General features: G+C 48.6%; 1 protein-coding gene across 1 annotated transcript in view; it reads right to left on the bottom strand.

Moving 5' to 3' along the window:
* arhgap21b (Rho GTPase activating protein 21b) overlaps positions 1-21,605 on the bottom strand; it is a 64,082-nt gene that overhangs the window by 5,123 nt on the left and 37,354 nt on the right. Inside the window, 17 exon segments of the mRNA XM_042084754.1 lie at positions 2,788-2,893; positions 3,140-3,181; positions 3,387-3,512; positions 4,012-4,101; positions 4,197-4,270; positions 4,462-4,540; positions 5,025-5,183; positions 5,486-5,625; positions 5,886-5,953; positions 6,122-6,180; positions 7,507-7,803; positions 8,857-8,973; positions 9,151-9,196; positions 9,316-9,418; positions 9,922-10,068; positions 17,192-18,191; positions 18,193-18,837. Coding sequence (XP_041940688.1) covers positions 2,788-2,893; positions 3,140-3,181; positions 3,387-3,512; positions 4,012-4,101; positions 4,197-4,270; positions 4,462-4,540; positions 5,025-5,183; positions 5,486-5,625; positions 5,886-5,953; positions 6,122-6,180; positions 7,507-7,803; positions 8,857-8,973; positions 9,151-9,196; positions 9,316-9,418; positions 9,922-10,068; positions 17,192-18,191; positions 18,193-18,837 — 3,298 coding nt within the window.

A 21,605-nucleotide genomic window follows, 5' to 3' on the forward strand; every position in this document is an offset into this window, starting at 1 on the left:
AGATGAAGAGTGATGAGGAGAGGCGATGATGATGATGATGATGATGATGGTCATGTGAGGAAGCTCTTAGGAGGTGTGGGTTGGGCGTGAGGAGGTATGGATGGAGGGTGGAGAGGGGGATATGGAGAGAGGGTGGAGAGGGGGGTATGGAGGGAGGGTGGAGAGGGGGATATGGAGGGAGGGTAGAGAGGGGGGTATGGAGGGAGGGTGGAGAGGGGGATATGGATAGAGGGTGGAGAGAAGAGGAAACCCGGCAGAGAGAGAGTGCTGCGCTACACAGGGAAGTAGCTCATGCACACACAACCACAGACAGGACGGACAAACCAACAGACACAGCGCCAGACAGACAGACAGACAGAAGCAGCTCATAGGCACACAGATCCACCACGCAGCCACAAGACTGAGGGGCATTCTTTCCCAAGTCATAGACACCATGGCACGGATCACAACTCCAGACACCTAGTCACAGGACGCAACAGTACAGCCAGTGGGGGAGGGGGCTTTGGGGGTGGGTGGGAGCCGCTGTGGAGGTTGGCCGTATGGCTACAATGGCCAGCTGGGGACACTGACTGCCCTCACCTCCACAAACTGACCTCACATACTGGGCATACAAGCTCCACAAACTGACCTTACATACTGGGCATACGAGCTCCACAAACTGACTCTGCCCTGAAGACAAATAAAAGTCCACTTGACCCAGAAGTATGGCATGGCCTGTTGGCAGTAAGTTTGGTCTCTTAACACTCAACAGGCTGCAGATGTTATCTCAACGGTGCTTAGCTGTGTGAGAATGGTGGAGGCCAGTCATTTCCTGTCCTTCCCTGGACCTAACTGGGCACAGTCCTCAGAGGTTACTGGAGAGCAGCCTAGGCAAGTCTTCAAGCAAGACTCCTAACGTTACAGGTGAAGAGGGGGATTAGGCCAAGATACTAAGGACCTTCAAAACAGTGTCTTACAGTCCGTAGTCTCTCCATTAGGATCATCCTCTTGTCCCGCTCAACCATTCCACCTCCCCCTCTTCTTCTAACCTGCTGTTCCAACTCATTAACAACTGAATCTTCCATTCTGTATACCTCGCAGCCTCAGTCTTCTCCCTCTCTCTCCCTCTCTCACTCTAAGTGAAAAGCCAGTTGAGCCCCCCACACTCCCCCACACCTTTTTTCATTTTGTATTTTTTTTTTTTTGGAGACAGCATGACAGTTATGCCACATGACGGTTGGGGTGGCGAGGCACCCGGCCGACCATACCGTGCTAGTTCTCCCCGCGGTAGGCTTCAGGAGACAGCAAGGGAGGATGCAAAAGAAGAGGCTGTTTTCAGACACAACACACACCAGCACAGCACGGACTCTTGCATCCTTCACAACACATTTGACTTTGCTTTTCTTTTTTTTTTAAAAAAACACTTTAAACATGTGGTGTGTGAGGGAGATCGACGTGCAAGCACAGGACGACAAAAACAAAAATATCCACTTCTGTGTCTTTCTTTTTCTTGATTTATGTTTTGTTCTTTTTTGTAGTTGTTGATGTTTTCAAAGTTCTTTTTTTTTCTCTTCTTTTACTTTTTTTTTTTTTAAAACATCTGTGCCCCCCCCCCCCCCCACCCCCATTCAAATTCTCCGACCAGGGAGGTTACGAAAGAAATCCACAAGAAGCTTTACAGGAAGTGAGGGTTGCGGCAGACTAGGCAGCTACACTGCGGACAACACTCCTCCTTCCTCCTACAGTCCCAGCTGTCCAGCACAGACAGGACTGAGTCCACCAGGGACGTCACCGAGTGGTAGGCGCCGCCCACTTGGCCTGTGTCAAGATTGGGAATGGGTGAGCAGCGCTGGACAAGGACAGGGGAGAAAGAACACTGCAGACAAGATGGATCAGACGGGGTCAGAACAGCACACCAGTTGGGTTAGCACTAGCACAGCTTAGGTTAGCATTTGATTGTTTTGTTTTTTTCTTTATTTTTCTTTCTCTTTTCTTTTTAAATTGTTGTCATTTCAACTTGTCATTTGGGAAAGAACATGCCGGGTGAAAACGGGGAGTGTGGGGTGGGGGGTGGGGAGTGTGGGGTGGGGGGTGGGGGGTGTGGAGTGGGGAGTGTGGGGTGGGGGGTGGGGGATGGGGAGTGGGGAGTGTGGGGTGGGGGGTGGGGAGTGGGGAGTGTGGGGTGGGGAGTGGGGGGCTTCAGGGTAGAAAGGGGCAGGAAAAGGAGAACATAACGAAAAGGAGGAGTGGTGGCCGAAATTGACGGAGTGGGGGGGGATAAGCTGAGGAGGAGAACTGGCATGCACGGAGAGAAAAATAAGGACGAGAATCTCAACCGAAGGGGAAGAGGACCAAACAAACAAACAAACAAACAAACAAACGTATGGGAAATCATGACAGGGCAATGCCCAAACATGAGGAAGAAACAGAACAGAAACTCAACTCAAGTAGAACAGAACCTTCAAATGAACACACTATTTTCATCAATTTTTCATGTGGATGCCGATTCAAAACTGCCCAGTGAAAAATTGCTAAAATAGTATTGCATAGCAGCTTCAACTCAATAGCTTGTGTAAAAACTTTAGACACTTTACAGACACTTGTATGAGTGAGAGTTAATCTTCCTATGGACTCTTATCACACAATTCTTCACACATACACACACACACAGACTCACTCAGACACACTCAACACAGCAGCTGAAACTAGCTGTTCTATCTGTACAGCGATCCTTCCCTGCCATGCGGTGGCCTACTCTAACACACTCCAGCATGAGTACAGTGGGGAGAGCAGCACTACGGCGGCTACCTGAGACGTCTCCTGGAGAGAAGGCGGTGCGGCCGATGTTGGGCAGCAGGTGATCGATGTTAGGGACGGGCTGCGACTGCACTGTGCTATCCTGCTCCACCATCGCCTGCAGGGAGGGACAAGACAGGATCAGCCATCAATCAATCACACACTCAACACCTGCACACATCACCTGTGCCATCATCACCTACAGTTTGTCCTCAGGTGTTTTAGGATTCACGGTTACTGTTGTCATGCTCCTGATTCAAGGACGCCCAAGGATTTCAATGAATGTACATTTCAGAATAAGACAATCGTAAACGACAGTAACAAATATATTCCCCAGAGCATGTGCAGACACAGTGATACATACTATTGGCTCTTCTTCCCCATCGTCAATGAAGAACCAGTCACACTGTAAAAGAGATTGAGAGTCATGTAAATAGGCTCATTACAATACAGACTGTGCAAGAAACAGTGAGTGCTGGAATGGTAACAAGACAGAGGTGGACAGTGAGACAGAGGTGGACAGTGAGACGGAGGTGGACAGTGAGACGGAGGTGGACAGTGAGACTGAGGTGGACAGTGAGACAGAGGTGGACAGTGAGACGGAGCCTTACGTGCTGGATGAGGGTCTCCACTATCTTGTACTGATCCGGCATGTGATGGACCATGTTGGTCATGTTGTCATCTGATGTCCGTACCAGAGTGGGGCCAAAAACAATGGCCAAGTTCCGTGGCTCCATCTGTTAACATGCACAACACACACACACACACACACACACACACACACACAGGTGAGATGAATCATGTGTAAGAGCGTTTTCAGCACAAAAAAAAGAAACACATTTAAAGGCATTCCCTTTAAACAAGTTTTTTAGGAAAAAAGTTCGCACACTCCTTGGTATTCTTTTGTTGAGTTTATTTTTTGGCACATATGAGAAAATAAACTCAACAAAAGAATACCAAGGAGTGTGCGAACTTTTTTCCTAAAAAACTTGACCTTTTTTTGTTCAGCACCTGGGATGTGCACAAAGTCTCCTTGGAAGTGAATTCCCTTTAAACAACTCTTAACTTCAAGAATTAGTACATTTTACAAGCACATAAGCTTATCGGCACTGTTTTTTTAAAATCTGGCCTTAGATGGCACTTCCAATTGGACAACAGGAACAACCACAGCCTGCCATGGGGTAACTCATGCTGGCACTGAGAACACCACTGTGTCAGTGCACTCGTTTCTCCTACCTTATTCTTCTCGCAGTTCTCAGACACCATTTTCAGATGCCCCGAGAGGTACTTGAGCGTTTCGTAGTGATGGTCTGGCAACTCATGAATCTACGGGGGGAAATAAGGACGGGCATAAATCTGCAGCTCAGCAGAGCCCAGCGGCTGAAGATTAGCACTCATCACTCTGTTTAAGTGAAACTCACCAGCCTCTTTAGCACTTTCAGCCTCTCAACAGCATCAGCTGTCCGGTTGGCATCGATAAAATCTGCATATTTCTCTGCAAACAAAAAAGGGGGAAATTATTTCCACAGATTCTACACTAGGGGGCAAACTTGTACAACATGAGTAAGATATGAACATCAGTGTGTGCACTATGTAATTTCACTATTTGCAACAAAGCATCGTCACACAGCGCATTTACAGAAACAAAACTGCATGTAATCGTTATGTACTTTTTGAGAACCATACCATTTGTAAACAGTGGTTCTGGCAGCTTCCTAAAGAAGGATTTCAGGAGGCTGCTGATAACATTGAGGTCCCGCCATTTCTGAAAGAAAACGTACAAGATTCAATGACCACTGGCCAAGATGATCTGTGGCCGCATATGAAATGACACGCGTCCTTCATACCATCCCAATAAACAAAAGCACAGACAGCATGAGGTCATGCAACGTTATGAAGATGAAGTGAAAATTGGTCAGCCATATTTACAAAACAGAAAGCACAGTCCTTGCAGTAAGTGTTTTTTGCACCGTAAACAGAGGGTCCATCAGATCTGTCCAGATTCCAGAACCGACTATATTTGGTCAAATCTCCGTTCTGACGTGCGTGCACTGTCTATGGATCTTAGTCATTTCAACATTCTTATCCTGCTGCATCTATTAATAACCCAGCAATGACTTGCGCCCAAAACGGTCCTTTAACAGGGGCTCGTGAAAGTAAAGATGAAGCCTATACGAGGCATTTGCTCCCCCCCGTGGCCGACTCTAGCGAGGCCTGGTGTGCCAGGCGTTTTGTGTTTTGTCACTCACGTCCTCCTCGATGTCGATATCGCCCATGCCTTTGGTGTCCAGCTCCTCCTGCATGCTGGAGATGGCGGCGTTGTTGCCAGGGACGCGGTAAATGCCTGTGTACTCCAGCCCTCGCTCCTCCACCAGCTTACAGCAGACCTCCACAATCAGCGGCACAAACTACACACACACACACGCAAAAACCACCAATACGTTACAAATGTGTCTGAATCAGTACAAACAGTCATATACAGAACTACTCACGGACGATGTGTTAGTTTAGACGTGTGCGATTACGTAATTTTAGACCATAAATATTCAATATGCCCCTTTGGTAGCCTTGCATTTAATGAGACACACTGCACACACTTGTCAGTTCTGGTTGCACATACAACATTTGGCATTTCTACAACAGCAACATTATGGTTCACAGAGTTTCCGGTCCTCAGTCTCCCGCACACACACACACACACAGGCCTTACTCTGTTGTTCTGTGCAGGGGGGCAGTTGTCCAGGCGCACCCCAAAGGTGACCCCAGCCGTGGGCTTCTTCTCGGCAGGCTTCCTCCTGAGGCCAGTGATCCCTCTCCACCCTGCCCTGTCCCGTGGGGGGCTTGCGTCATCTGATGCGCGCACACACACGCACACACACACACACACACACACACACACACACACACACACACACACGCACACACACACACACACACACAGACAGAGGTGTTAATGCTTCAGAAATGCAAGATATAATCAAGAGTGAAGAGACAAGAAAAGAGAGTGTGTCTGTTTGTGATGCATGTCATACATTGGAATAATAGTAGTAATAATAAAAGTGGTCAGTGTGTGTCGGTGGGGGAGAAAGGGGAGATCACAAGGCTATTACCTCTACTGCTCTTCCTGTCCTCGTATTTGGGGGAGTGGGGACTTTGACTCTTGCTCTTGCCCGGAACACTGCAACACAATAACACATGTTTACACCACTCAGACACACACACAGATACGAATGCTGACACACACATTTATTAATGGCCCATGTAACATCCCAAAACCCAAATGGTCACTACAAAGGCACGTCTTCAAACACTGCACACACATATGGCCCACATGCACGCTGGTTACCTCTTTATGGCTCTGCTGATCTTGCGGTTGAGCAGGTCTGTGCTCGTCACTGCTGCGTTCTGAAACAGGGAGACAGGTAAAGTTCAGCTGCTGCTGCCGCACGCACGCACACACACACACGCGGACGCACGCACGCATACACACACACGCATACACACACAATTCACAGAATCATGGCCATCTGGCCCCACAAGTAGAACCACTATTCAAGTGGCTTCTACGGTCCCCGCGTTCCCAATCAGTTATGCAACGGTTTCTCTTTCCTGCTGCACACAACTTCTGAGGTAAACAATCTGTGTGAGTACATGTCATCGTGCTTGATTGAGCACATTCTCTTTGGCTCATCTCACAATAAAAGCTCAATCAGATCTGAGAGAGTTGTGAATTAGTGCTGAATGTATCTACCGACTGTATGTTTCTTATGTTCATTACTTATTTGTATCTCTTGTCTATAAATTCCTTAGATTTAGGGCTTAGGATCGAATGGAAGACACTAGGTGTGCAGGAATGGGGAGCTTTCACACCTTCCCATTGTGGCTTACAGCTGCTCCTAGTATTAGCATAACATTTGGCCAGACGCAAAGCGGGGTCCTTCTGATTAAACAACCCTCCAGGAGGACCTGCCCGTGTGACCTATACATCTACTACATATTCATACAGAGTTAGAACAAGAAGTCAGGCCCCCTTTGTTTGTAACATACTTAAGTTTGGGGTTTTCCATGTCTTAGTTTTAGAGATATGGGTGAATCCTCCTGGTGAAGCTTGTCTCTCCCTTGATGCACATCATTGAAAGAATAAAGCCTGTTTCCTGATTGACCATCATCCTGACTGATTTTCCAGATATCTGTGGTACTAGGAAAATTACCATCAGATCACATGATGTATTATGTGATGTCTGTCATAGCTAATGCATCACAGTCATGCGTCTCCATGTGTTATTCTGAGTCATAAGACTGATGAGGACCGTGTGGATTAAAATGATAGCGAGCCATACATCTTTCTGGGAATGTTGCTGCATGACATTCAAACGCATTCCTCACCCTCAGTGGCTCATAATTTATCACTCTGGGAGTGTAATGTGCAATGTTGTGTGAAATCACATCATAATGGCTGTGTGCTCACCCCACATCCTTTTACTGTGCTGGCATTTTCCTTCAGGGTGGCAATGAAAGCCAATAACAGGTCACAGACAACTTTTGTGTCCATCAGTGACAAAATTGGTCACTGAATTTGTCATCAGTGCTTTCAATGTTGTGTATTATGATCATGAACCATTTTCTGATGGGACCATTGACTCGCGTAAACCAAATCTCATAATTTCCTTCATCTGGGCACACGGTAAGGGCTTATGCCACCAGCAGAGGGCGTTACTGAGCCGAGCTCACCTCGTCCAGGTTGTTGGTTTTCCGAATGACGGAGATCCAGGACAGCATGTCGTCCCGGTTCTCCGCCTGGAACAGGTACTCGCCGTCTGACGTTTCCAGCCGCAGCACATTCTTGCGCTTGGTTTCGCTGTAGGAGATGTCAATCAGGCAGGCCTTGATGCAGATTGGCTGAGGCACCTCGTCGAGCTGTGAGTGGGCGTGGGCCAGGCACTCCTTCTTGTCCCTGTAGAGGTAGAGGGAGTGGCCTCGCAGTACCGAATACATCTGTTTCCACCCCCGGATACCGCCTCCCACACGCTAGAGAAGAAGAGGACAAAGAACTGTCAACTTCATTCAATTCACTTTCCTACCCTGTTGGGATTGTAAAAGCCAAACAACACACATAGAACAAAGGCAAATAGGACTGTTTCAAGACATCAGAGTTGGAAAAACTGTACTGTACTTCACCATCACTGAGGAAGAGAGAGTGAAATGTGTAACTATTATTTAAACATGCTAGCAGTTTAGGCAAACAGTAAATAAGAAGCTTTGTAACGTTCAAAGATGTAATTACTAGCTAATTCATTAGTGCATGTTTATCAAGTCTCCGAGGTGCAGTTTCATAAATGTACGTCTCAAAACAAACATCTTGGATGAATTGATATCAATAAAGACATTTCTATTGAAGTATTTAATTAATTCCACTTAGCCATCATTTGTTAATCACAAAACACATTATTGTTTCTAAAATGCACTGACTGCAGGTCAGATGGATAAGGAGAGTTACTATTACAGGTGACCTTCATTTAATGGGAAGCCTTAAAGCAACATAGTGTAGATCCTTTCCCTTGAAACAGTGACCTCAAACTCATTTTGACGCCACACTGACTTACAACACAGAGAATGGAGTATCTGACTGCAGACTCGCCAGGAACACCTGGTATTGCACTATGTAACGCCCCAGATAGGATCGTGAGCGTTTTCATTGGTGTTAAACTAAATGGGTGCCCCGTTTCTTCCTTCATGGTGTTACTGAGGAACCCCCATGCCTGCATACTCCCTGGGGTCCCCGGACTGTTTACACTGACAAGTGGAAGAGACGCCTGATTAGTTTAAGCTCTGCTGGATCTCTGCGCTACCCTCAAAACACCTGCCCAGAAGGCCTTCAGTGATAGACATAGATACATCAGTCAGCCTTAAAAACAATCACACCCCGCTGCTGCCCAGTGAACAAGATAAAGGGATGGCAAAAAAAAGAAAATGCCCAACGGTTTATCAACGTTAGCTGCAAAAGCGCAAACCCTCGATTCTCAATTGAGGGGGAAGCAAGGAAGAGGATTTATTTTCAGCAAAACTGACGTGGAGGAGTACCTTGTTTTTGTCTGTGTTGAGCTTCAGCCATCCCTCCTTTGAGGAGTCACCGAAGACGTCTGCGGAAGAGTCCCTCCTAGAGCCCGAGTCATCAGGTGACTTGTGTCCATCCACAGCCTAAATCAACACACACACACACACACACACACAAATCTTATTTCAGTTTAGCACTCAATTCGGAAGCAGCAGAATTGCAGACAGGGGTAAAACACATAAAGATATCTGACATTTAAAGATACTGTGCCTATAACATTTTGTGCCTGCACCCTTTCAGGAGACTGAGCGGAATCTTACCTTCCGGAACACCTTCAGACTGGGCATGTGTTTAGAGGAGGATCGTCTGGAGACAGAAAAACAAGCACAGTTAAGTAAACATGTTTGTATACTCAAACGACCAAACACAGGGAAATCCACCACATACTGCACCATAGCTCTACACACAACACTGTTGAGCCTCACCCTCTGCCCTCCTCTCTGTAGTTGTCCAGGCCTTCGTCATAGGACTTGGAACGCTCTGTCTTCGTCCCATTCTGGGATTCCAGGATGGCATTTTTGAGTGACTCTATAATCAGAGACAATAAACAAACAGAGGTGGGATTTGGCAGACATTTTGTCATCTTGGCAGGATGAAGGAAAACACTTTGCAGATATGGTGGTCTAACAATACACAAACCATCAACAAGTCATTGATGAAGATTGCTTAATTAGGCCTAGTCCTTAATTAACTGTTTTCAATGTCACGTCATACTGTCATCAACTGACCGGTTATTACAGATTAACTGTTTATTATTATTTAAAATTTTGAAGGAAGAAAAACATGGCCTGTCCTAGCCAACACAGAATATCAACACAGGTACCAGTAACAGACAGAAAATAGAGTGCAAAAAAATAAGGTAACGACCCAGAAAGACCAAGTAAGCTGGGGAAAGAGGCAACACAGACAGCATGTTTGGAACTAGAAACCACGAGACAGGAAAAAATGGCAGGAGAAAACAAAAACACAATGTTGTGCAATAAAAAATGCCTAATTATAGCATCAAAGACATTCTAGGTACTGAGGTTTACCTTGGTCATGTGACAGCTGTCGGCGAATGAGAGGGGAGGGGGTGCTAGGGCTGGGCGTGGCAGCAGTTGTGGCCGAAGGGCCAGCGATCACAATAGAGGCTGGAATGTGCGCAGCGTCACGGTCAACACTAGGGCTCGCAGGCTCATCTGGAAACAGAGACACGGTCAATGTTACATTCCACCCATCCCATGTCATTACTCAATTAACATGGTGCAGCAGAGGTCGTCATGACAATGAAACTGTAATTAGAACTTCTGTAGGGTTAAAAACGACACAGACTTTCAATAAAATGTGGCATTTGTGTGTGAAATTTACATTTGGATGGCGCCCCATAAGTCTAGACCCTGATAAGGGCTACAAGAAGAATGATCATACAGAGGCCTCTAAGACCCCGATGTGGCCATGTCTTCAGACAATGGTACAAATCAGTATATTGAGAAGATGAATTCCAAAACAAATTCTGAGAACCATGTGCCTAGACTGAGGGAGCAGACGGGCCAGTGGTGCCATCTCGAATGACACAGGAACACATCACAATACCATGACTAACAGACCACCACAAAAGGCACGAACGTACAGCACAATGAGCCTTTACAAATGTGAATTGCATTGCACAAGCTCTACCTACCATGGGAGAATAGTTTGGGGTCAACACTGACGGTTGGTAAACTAGAACTTCACAATACACGAGGGGCTACTGCACAGACCTCCAGTTGTCAATTGGGTATCTTCAAATCTCATCCGAGAACTAAACCTGAGGGTCTAGTTTCTGTTATTGTTGTGTTGCACCTGAAATGGGGGCTGACTTTTCAATCTCAAGACATGATAAGGAGATCATATCCTAGGCAGAGTCAAAACACTGCAGAAGTCAGCCAAAACAAAATCTCACTGGGGAACAACTACTTTTCAAAAAACGTCAGCACTTCAGAAAATCGTCTTGGCCCAAGTTAAAATGGTCACTGCAGAGCTGACGAAAATGAGGACATGTGTTGTCCCCTCCAGAATTTGACATGTCCCGTTTCTGTGAGAACCAAAAAGTTCCCAACTCCTCTGCAGCCCGAAGCCTAAAAAAGCTCTGAGTACAAAGCTGCTATGGGCTGCCAGGGGGCTGGAGAGCTAAAATTAAAGTGGATGCCCTAGTTCTGGGCCTGGCCTACCTCGCAAAGAGGGACGAAGGGAAGGTGTGCAAAGTCCCCCAGGCTTCTGGAAGGATCTTTGAATCTGAATCACAGCCTACAGGCCCAAAACTCCATTTCAAGCTACACGCAGACAGACAGACCACATTCCTTTATCAATACTATGCACTTGAAATGGTATTCACCGCACCATTGGAAGAGTCAAGGTCCTCCAGATGGAAGTAGATCTTCTGACACACTGTGCAGGAGGAGCAGCAGCCCACCTCGTCCATCCAGGACCAGGGCAGGCACCACAGTCGTTCGGCCAGCAGCATCTGCTCGTACTGCCCCTAACAACGGCACCCACTAACACAGGGCAGCATCTCTGTGTATGTCCAGACTGCCTGCAGAATGCCATAGTCTCACATGGCCCACAGCAGAAGAGCAAGCTTTTAAGTCTCCATTCTGATAGTGAAATTGTAAGACCACAGCAAAGGGATCTCAAAGGGTGCTTAGAGAAGCCGTAGAGCCCCTTCGGCTGGCTTGTATGCCTCTACAACGAGATTTAGTAGTGCATTAAAAATGGTTGAGGTTAAATCCATCACAACGACGGGAGACCTTCACTCGGACTTAGATGTGAGGGAAAAAAAAAAAATACTGCTGTGGTTTTTCTCAAGGCTACTCTCTTTACCAAAATAGCCTCGTCCTCCGGCCTTAACATATAAAAATCCATTCTGAGCCGCGGCGGATTACAACAGGGAGAGACGGCATCAATTCATGTTTCGAGCACTACGAGTCCCAGCAGACCATCACCAAGAGCCACGGAGGGTGGGGAAAGAGTGCGAACTCACCCCGGGGTCTTGTTGGGCTTCAGTGGCTAGTACTCAGCAACAGTCTCGGCAGGAGCCCAGGGAGCGTGACCTCACACTGTGGGGCGCGACTGCCGGGAGATGAGCGGTGAAACAAGCTATTGATGGGCGCCAGGGCCACCGGCTCTGAGTCTCTTTTGTCCCGCGAGCCACCACTGGACCCGGCGTGACCCGTGTGAGGGGAGCTTTGTGTTCACACCTGCTGCCCCCTCAGCCTGGGGTCCAGCTGCCTCAGAGAGTTACACTAGGCTGTGCCACCATGCTGAAGACAGCGCTAATGTGGGGAGAACATAACATTTATCCATTGGCTGCCAAGTTCATACAAAACAGCCATCTATCTTTGATGTGCTGACTCAACAAAGTGTATGCCACTTGCACGGGTTAGGTGAGCTACAACTTACAACAACGACTTACAACGAATCATTTGTGCACAGGTTTTAGACAGTGCAGATTCAACGCAGATCCATAAATCTGGCTAGTTTAATGTTTTTGAAGTCACCGTTGCAAAACTGAAATAAGTTTAGTAGCAACATATACGCTACTATGTTTAGGGGAATCGGTGTAATTAAGTAGCATCGATGCATGGTATCTGAGCAGTGTTTCCCACAACATTCTATTTGTGGTGGAAGGTTTGCAGAATTAACTTGAATGAAACCGTTTTTAACATAATACCACAGCATAGTTATGATGCAGATTTAAGCACGATTCGACTTTTATGGCAACAATTGCTGGATTGTTAATGGTTTTTTTTAAACGTGCAGGTAGGTTTGTTGAGAGACAAGGGGAGGCTGCGCAAAGGTGTACATAGTTCTACAATGAACAAATATCCAATTCTATCCTATGACATGAAAAAATCATTGTGTGGTGGTCAATGTTGATATAGTGATGGGCCGCCACAAACATGTCAATGTATGGGGAAACACTGCTGAGAATTTGTATGAGTACAAGTGTGAGTATGAGCACAGTATCGGGCCAATACGCCATGCCAGTGTCAGTGCATTTCTAATCCGGCGGCATGTCACTAGTAATGGCCGTCATAAGAACGTGCCATGGCTGGTCTGTACACAGAATTTAATTACATTTGCAGCTACATAGAAAAGAAGTAACTGGAGATGATTTCTTGTTCTTTTTAAAAGTTATAGACTCACATACATTGAATAAAGAGAGAATTAAAACACATCTACCTACTCATAGCAAAAGTTGCTTTTGCTAATCTAATGTTATCAAGAATAGGCCTTCCAGCAAATAACATAAGTATTTCAGATTCCATATGCATCTACGCCAAACCCTGTTGTCTTCAGCAACACAAATCACATCTGACGAGGCTGCCTTCAACTCTGAGAGCATGCAGTCATCAACATCTGAGAGAAGTGGCTCGGCCCGCCTTGCGACAGGCACAGGTCTCTTAAGGACAAGTAGAACAAACAGCAGACAAAAGGCATTAGTGGCTCCCAGGCTTGAGTGTGCTTGTGCACACCAAGGGCAGCCGTTCTACAGCGACAGCGATTCCTAACTTAGATCGGCCGGCTGCACCTTGCCCTGAGTCTGCTCTTTGGTACCATCTTAGCTTGACAGGTCAGCAAGCACGGATTTGTGTATCCTGAACAGTTACAGTCTCTAAAAGGAGGACTTATTGTATTTAGCCCAACAGTGCCAGTTCAAATACATCTAGCCTAGTTATACTGCTGGTCTAGTGCATGTACCCGATCTATTCAAGCAGTCTGCGCAGTCTGTTTGATCTAAAAAAGATTCCTTAAGGCAGAAGTAGTAAACACACTATACCATGAGATGCAACTAGCAAGACCAATCAGATTGTTTCTGGTATATCGAGGTGGTAAACGGGGCCTTGCCAAAGCTGTGGCAACATTCTGTACATTCTACATTTTTAAGCTGCTTTCAGTGTTTACTTAGCACAGTGGTCCCCAAACTACGGCCCGCCACCTCATTTTGGGTGGCCCCCCAAAACATGCCCGTGGTATATAGCAACCGGCCCGCACGGGAGTACGACATCGTCAAACTATAACCTCCGCAATTTCCCCCATTCATTCTCTATGGCGAGTCTTAACAGTACACATGTAATACTCTTTTTGTCCACTTGTGGTTATTTTGGCGCTGTTTCGCGTTTGCCATCAAAAACGGAATGAAATGTAGGCCTACCTGCAAACAATGTAAGAGGCCTATGCTGACTGCATCAGTGCTCAAAGTATTGTAAAAGTTTATCAATTCATTGTTAATAACTAACTAACTTCTATTCAAGTCATATTTCTGGGACTTTCTGGGATAATTATTTCTATTTTGTATTCACTCGTTCAAATGTTCATAGGCCTACAAAGAGGTCACAAGTTCAGGTGAGTGAAAGTTAGAATGGTGGTCATTTCAGACCACTTCAGCGCTTCATAAAATTCTCATAGTTTGAGAACTTTACATTTTCAGAGTTCAGAGTTCACCCATTTTTAATAAAATATACTTTTGGGAATGCAAAAGTCTTTTTATTAGTTTTATTTAATTTGAGTTACGTTTTACACTGATATGGTATGATGGCAATATAAACACAGCTAACAATGGTATTAAATTGCAATAGCCTATAGATTAAATGTAATGGAATATTCGACTAAGGTAGACTGCTGTTGTTCACAGCACTAAGCTATTTATGGTTACTGATATACTCCGAGTCTCTGGCCCTCTCTTAGAGCCAGGCATAGTAAGTTGGCCCTCGGAAGAAAAAGTTTGGGGACCACTGACTTAGCATATGGATATGCATTCTTTTGGGTCATTTGCAAAAAAAAAATGTTTAATAATAAATAAAAATTAGATTTTTGAGGGCATGTGGGAAAAGTCCAGTTCACATCTCACAATCTAAGAAGCAATGAATCAAGATGCCAAGAACATTGGTAATAAAGATATATTACACCATTATGCTTAGGGATGCACGATATATCGGCGGCCGATATATTATCAGCCGATAAGTGAAAAAATTAAAATATTATTATCGGTTCGATAACAGAATTCTGGCCGATAATTTGCGCCGATATTATAAGTCCTAATTTAGGCCTACGTAAGGTCCGTCTGGCTACACTGAGCTACTTGAGCTTGGTTGGCTATACTTTTTCCTCAATACAATGTCAGTGGTGTGAATGTATTTCACCACTCTAACAAAATCTGTGGATATGCGTTCATTTGGGAATCTGTGCATCTCAAAATCCTCTCGTGAATGATCCGCCATTTAACCTTACCAGAGCGGAGCTCAGCCCTATCTAGAGCCGTCTTGTGCTGGTGTGTTTGCACTTTACCTCGCTGGTCGGGGAAACAAATAAACAAACTCGTTAGTGGGACGAGTACATAAGTAGGCCTAGTTCTAAGTTGTGTTTTAGTATTATATCTGCATTACTTTAGCTTGGGTTTTGTATTATTACCTAGAAATATGCTAACCAGACAGGTCATCATAATATGTTATTAAAACCTTCAGGGTTAACGCCTTTCATTTCTCAGGTTGTGCGCAACAGAGTAGACGGACATAAGATACAGTCTGAGGAGTTGCAGCTTTATTCAGTTACCCGCAGTTGAACCTAAACCTCACAAACTCTGTGAGGTTTCCCTCACGAACCGTTTCCCTCACAAACTCTGATTAGGTCGCTATACTGTAGCTTATTCCAAGCTGAGCCGTTTATGAGCGTTTAGTCCTAAATGAAAACGATTCAAACTCTCTAGCCACTCACTCGCAATTCACTGACGTCAGGTTCACTTAAAGGAGCCACACATACTGTAGGGATAGGCTACTGTTATGTTGTTGACTGCCGTACTATTGAGGACTATTATGAGTTCTGTCCATCATTTGGTGGTAGGTAAAATTACTGCAATAAAATGATGCTTATTAAATGCTTTCCCCAAATCACTTTTCACATTTTTTTTTCAAGAGTAATATTATCGTTTATCGTATCGGTCACAACAAACCAATAAATATCAGTTATCGTTATCGGCCCTAAAATTCCATATCGGTGCATCTCTAATTATGCTCAGTCTAAACAAAATCTACACAGTGAAGGCCATCTTTAAATGAAAGTGGAAGGCCACTTCAGGAGCTGTGAAGGCCACAATAAACTGTGTAGGGCAGTATAATGTTACTTCACATTTTAAAAATGAAACAGGGCTGAAATAATCAAAATAGCGGGCAGTTCTCCTGTTTGTGCTAGACACAAGAGCGCATCAGTCTCAGGAAAATAGGACACCCAATTTCAGGCAAATTAAGGAGGACATGCAGTGCTGTAGCACACACACACACACAGTGTAGCACTGCACAATTAAATCTTAGCTAGCGTTCACATGACATTAACTGGGTCCTCCGGCTAGCATATTCTAAACATCTGACTAGATGTAGACTGGCGTGAAGTCAAACTCAAGGCACTAAGTCATTCAAAAGCTATCAAAATGCCATCTCATTTTTCTCAGCATCTGGGAGATCCACTATAAAAATCTTAAAAAAAGAACAGTCCAACAAAAACTCATGTCTTTATACTTATGATATTTACACAAGAAGCACACAGTTAGAAAGCACTCGAATACACTCACTCACAAACTCTCTCTCGCTAGCTTGTTGCTTTCAGACTCTCGATACGCAAGCCATAAAAGGGGTCTGGATTAAACTGCAATCCCTCACAATATTCACTGTCAGTCTAATCACACCCTTGACAAGAGTTCTTTGCATTGAAGTGAGCGAGTTAGCCAAGTAAGTGACTCGTACATATCACATTGACCAGGTCCTCAGTGCCAGCGGCACGCTTAACTGCCAGGACTCCCAGCGACTGAAGACCAGCTACACTGCCCACACCTCCCCCACACAAACACTGCTGTCCCTCATTTTCCCCGTCATTAGGTCTCCACAGCTACACAAACACACCCAGTCATCCAATTATTTGCCCCCCCCTCCCAACACCCCCACCGCGTGTCTTCCAGGCAAAGCCCTCAGCCCCTGCCTTCAACCCTCAGCTGTGAAGTACATCCCAACGGCAGCTGCAACAGGCACAAGTGGGGTCTTGCTGCTTGTTGCCATGGTAACGGGGGGGGGGGGGGGGGGGGGATGTGGTCGAGCAGAACTCTTTCTGTCATGTGTGCATACTTGCACAGTGCACACATGCATTCAGAGGTAGGCTCATACACAAACACAAAAAACTACACATTCTGGGAGTTCAATGTTAACTGAGCTGAGCTGAGCTTGCGGGCACACAATCACACACACATGGACACGGACACGCATCGACAGACACTAACACGCAAAAAAAAACACTCACCAATGAAAGGAATGGAGTCGAGCGACTCATCCAGTGTGCTGGAAAAGGACTCGTTCTCGCCGATCCGTCGCATCTGCATCTCGCGCCGGGTGTCGTTGGGCAGCCAGCACACGCCTGCCACTCCCGCGGCGCCCGCCCCCGTTTGCTCGCGGGCGCCTCCCTCCGCCTCGTTCACCGCCAGGATGTAGGACGGGTGCCTCAGCGGCTGGGGTCCGTTCTTCCCCACGGGCGGCTTCTCGCGCAGCACCACGCCCCCCGGCGGCCCGCGCCCATTGGCTGGACTCGGCTGCTCCTGGAGGTGTGGCCTCAGGGCGGCCGCTGACGCCACTGCGGCTCCCAGGTGCTGTGGTCTCTGAGAGGGGAGGGCTGAGGAGCAGGAGGAGGAGCGCAGCACCACCCCGACGTCTCTCTCGCGGCCCGTCTCTGGTGATTGGAGCGTCTCTGGTCGGGCACGCAGCAGCTGCTGCTGCTGCTGCTGGAGGTGGTGGGCAGGGTGCGACAGGTGATTGCCCACCATTCTTTGGTCTTTGGGACCAGGCTCAGGAGTCAGGTTCTTGACCAGGCGGGAGGGCCTCTCCGCGGGGATGCCCGGAGGGGGAATGTCGGTCCGGGAGCCGATCTGGGCTCTGCCGCGTCCACTGCTGTTGGGGCCATAGCCGGCCGGGCCCCGCTGCAGGACAGCCCGAGGCGGTAGCTGCTGTCTGCTGGGACGCTGCTGTGGCTCCGGCCGCACGTACACACGTCGGTCCCCCAGCCAGACGGTGGGCTGGACCAGGTCTGTGTGCTCCACGTAGTCCGTGGAGCGCGCGCGGGCCTTGAGGAGCAGCCCGTCATGGGACGAGCTGCGCGGCGGCCAGTCGGGGTGGTGCCTGGCCCGCTCCGAGGCGCTCATGCGGTCCTGGGAGGCACTGCGCGCGGGAGGCCTGATGGGGGGCCCGCCGTACGAGCGCTCGTGAGAGGTGCTCCGGCGCCTCAGGCGCGAGTCCCAGGCAGGGGCCGGGGGGGGGCGGCGGCGGGCCACACGGCATGCCGAGGTGGACGCTCTGCGGGGAGGCGCTTCGCAGGCTGTCCAGACGCTCCTGGATGGTGCGGCTGTAAGCGTGCAGCCCCTTGTTGTCGATGTACTCCCGGTAAGTCTGGTAGGAGCGCCAGTCGATGTTCTGGTGCGCGCCGGCCGAGGCCGACGGGTGGAAGTGGACAGGCTGCATGCCGTACGGATCGCCGTGGTAGCCCGGGTAGAGGTCCGCCTTGCGTGGGTGGGGGTAGGAGGGCCGCCCGCCGGACGCGGTGCTGGGCCGCGGACGGATCAGCACCGGCTCGGGGCCCAGCATCGCGTAGTCGGACCGGTGACCTAGGTGACCGTCGGGCGGCACCACAACAGTCCGCACACCTGTTTCACTGCACACACACACGGCCGTCTGTGCCTTGGGCAGTGGTGGGGGAGGGGAGGGCGGCACAGGGATCTCCACGCGATAGCCCATCTCCGGCGGCAGCCCCCCCGAGGATGAGCTCTCTGCAGCCTGGGCCATCCCTGAGGGGGGCTTAGAGTCTACACGGGGGTAGCATACGGGGGGCGGCTGAGGGATGTGACGCGCGTTTCCGCTGTAGGGGTCGTGACCTTTAAGGTAGGCATCCTGGGAGTAGGCCTGCAAGAGACATCAGGGAAGAGATTCAGATTAGGGGTCCACAGCTTGCTTGCTTGTGTGTGTGTGTGTGTGTGTGTGTGCGCGTGTAGGCATGTGCGGAAGAGCGAGCGCGAGCAAAAGTCTATGCATGTGAGTGGGCGGGTAATTGTGCTGCAGCTTGTGAGTGGGAGTTTCGCAGGTCAAGAGCAAGAAATGCACCATGTGGGAGAGATTCGAGGAGATCACTACAGCACGGACACCAACCCAAAAGGAACAGGGCTCTTATACCACACAGATAAAGAAAAAAACAACCTGAAACATCAAACCTGCTTGCATGCCATAAACGTTGATAGTACACAAATAAATTCGGACGACACCAACAACATTGACCACAGAGGAACATTGACAGTCCTGTGGTAATGAGCCAAGTGCGAGATAAGGGAGGCTGGAAATAGCAGCCGTGGGCGAGATATGGATCTGAGGGACCTCCATGTTGACAGGCCCCTGCTTCCTGTCAAACCTAATCACCACAAAGCAAGTCAGGTGACCACATGCCATGAACTGGAGGAGCAACAGATTGATTTAGAGGGAGGAGAGCAAAAAATAAGATGAAAGCTAAGAAAGAGACATTTTTTAAAGAGATACAGGTACAGGTAGCAGTGGTCGGCTAGAAGACTTTAGGCGTTGACCCACCGGTCGAGCAACGGAGCGCGATCGCAGGCTGACTGAGGCCAGGCGTGGCCGACTGCCTCTGGTCGCTATGGCGCTGAACCGGACCTCGGTTATCATGGTGGCAGTGTGATGGCCTCTCGAAAGTCTCGTGCCAACTCCGTTCAACTCGTACTCAAAACTACCACGATGCATAACTCCACACATGAAAGCTAGGAGTCCTGTACTCCAAGCTCGGCATGGCTAAACACCACCATTTCAACACGTCACTGCAAGCAGTGGACTTTAGCTCCTGCTCACCTGTAGTGCAAGGCTTCGGAGCTTACGTATGCCTGTACACAGCCACAAAGGCCCCTATCGGCTGAAATGGGACTTTACTCCACCCCATATTAAGTCACTGACAATCATGTGTGCAGAACAACCAGGTCAAAGTTCCCTTCAAGGGTGTGGGAGAGATTGATCAAAACAAAGGACCACACGGAAGAGAAAAAAAGAATAGAGAGAAGGAGTATAAAGAAAGAAAGGGGCGAGGCATTTCAATGTGCCAGCTGGATCCAGCTCAGCTGCTAAGCTCCCTAAATCAAACAGGTACTACTGCACTGCTACAATCGCTAGGCAACATGAGCCTCGGTGACATGCAACATGGCAACGGCACTGACCACAGGCAACAGACAGGGTAGGGAGAACACACTCACCGTGACAACCATGCCCAGACACACAGACAGACAGACAGACGGGATCATTGTCAGCTTACACAAACGAATGCACAGGCATGCACGGCACGACAACCACGGAAAGGGGGGAAAAAAGAAGAGACTGGCTGAACAGCGGACGCGACCGGACCAGACGTCAAGTCGGCCGCCTGTCAGAGAGCTTACCAAGCTAGTGATCCCCAGTGACGGCTGCCATCAATGCATTGCAGCCCGCGGCCAAGAGGAAAGGGAGGAGAGGAGAGAGTGAGACAGCGCACCCAGAGCATCGACACACATCACAGGAAAGACTGACAGGAGAGAGAGGGAGAGAGACAGAGCGCGCGAGCAGGTCGGAGCGATCTTCTGGCGCTGACACTCGGTGTGCTAAAAATACACAGGAGGAGCTGCCGCCGCCGCTGCTGCTGCTGCCGCTGATCAGGCTGATGTGTTCACTGCTGCTGCTGCTGCCGACACCGATGCTCCTGCTGTAGCTGTTGATCTGGCTGATGTGTTCACTGCTGCTGCTGCTGCCGACACCGATGCTCCTGCTGTAGCTGTTGATCTGGCTGTGTGTGGAGAGGGGAGAGGCAGAGAGCCGGCGGAGAACGCGAACACGCGGGAAACGGGGGGAACGACAGTCGAGACGTCAGCGTCGCTACAACCGGCGCGTGCTCCCCGGGGCCAGGAGCGCTGGAGGTGGAGGTGGGGGCAGCACAGCGCGCCTGCTGCCGCTAGAGAGAGCGCACGCCATCCTTCTCTCTCGCTCTCCCTCTTTCTCTCTCTGTGTCTGCAGCCAGATTAACCCGCGCGCTCGCTCCTCTTGCTCACCCCCCCCCTACACACACACGCTCACACACACGCTCACACACACACATGCGCTCCCACCCCTTGAGCCTGGTTCTGCTTCTCCCTCTAGAGAGCTGCAGCCACTCACATGACGGAAGCAGCAGCTGCTTGATTATACATTCAGCTCAGATGGCACAGTATCCTCCCTCGTTCCATCCCTCCACCCCCCTCTCTCCCTCCCATCAGTACTGACTAGCCCGAAACATGGAGCAGTCAGCTGATGAAAGCTCAGCTCCGCGCATCCACTCCCACACACTTGTCATCATCGCAGCCTGTGGCTCCTGTTCGCCATGTACGTTTGATTCTCTTAGGAGAGAGAGAGAGCGAGAGAGAGAGAGAGAGAGAGGAGTGTTTCTCCCCTTCTTCCTCAAGCTGCTAATACCACCTTGGAGTCCCCACTGTCCTAATCCACGAGCCCCACTGATACACCCCCATCACGTCTGGCCAGACCACATCAGCAGCCTCTTATAATGACCCCCCCTATCCCCTCCCCCGCACACACACACACACGGCCGGGAGCCACTGCAACAGATGTGAAGGCAACGCAAGGAGGAATTTCAGGAGGAGAAGAAAGATAGGAAA

Source organism: Alosa sapidissima, chromosome 1, assembly GCF_018492685.1.
Source record: "Alosa sapidissima isolate fAloSap1 chromosome 1, fAloSap1.pri, whole genome shotgun sequence".
Lineage (NCBI taxonomy): Eukaryota > Metazoa > Chordata > Actinopteri > Clupeiformes > Clupeidae > Alosa > Alosa sapidissima.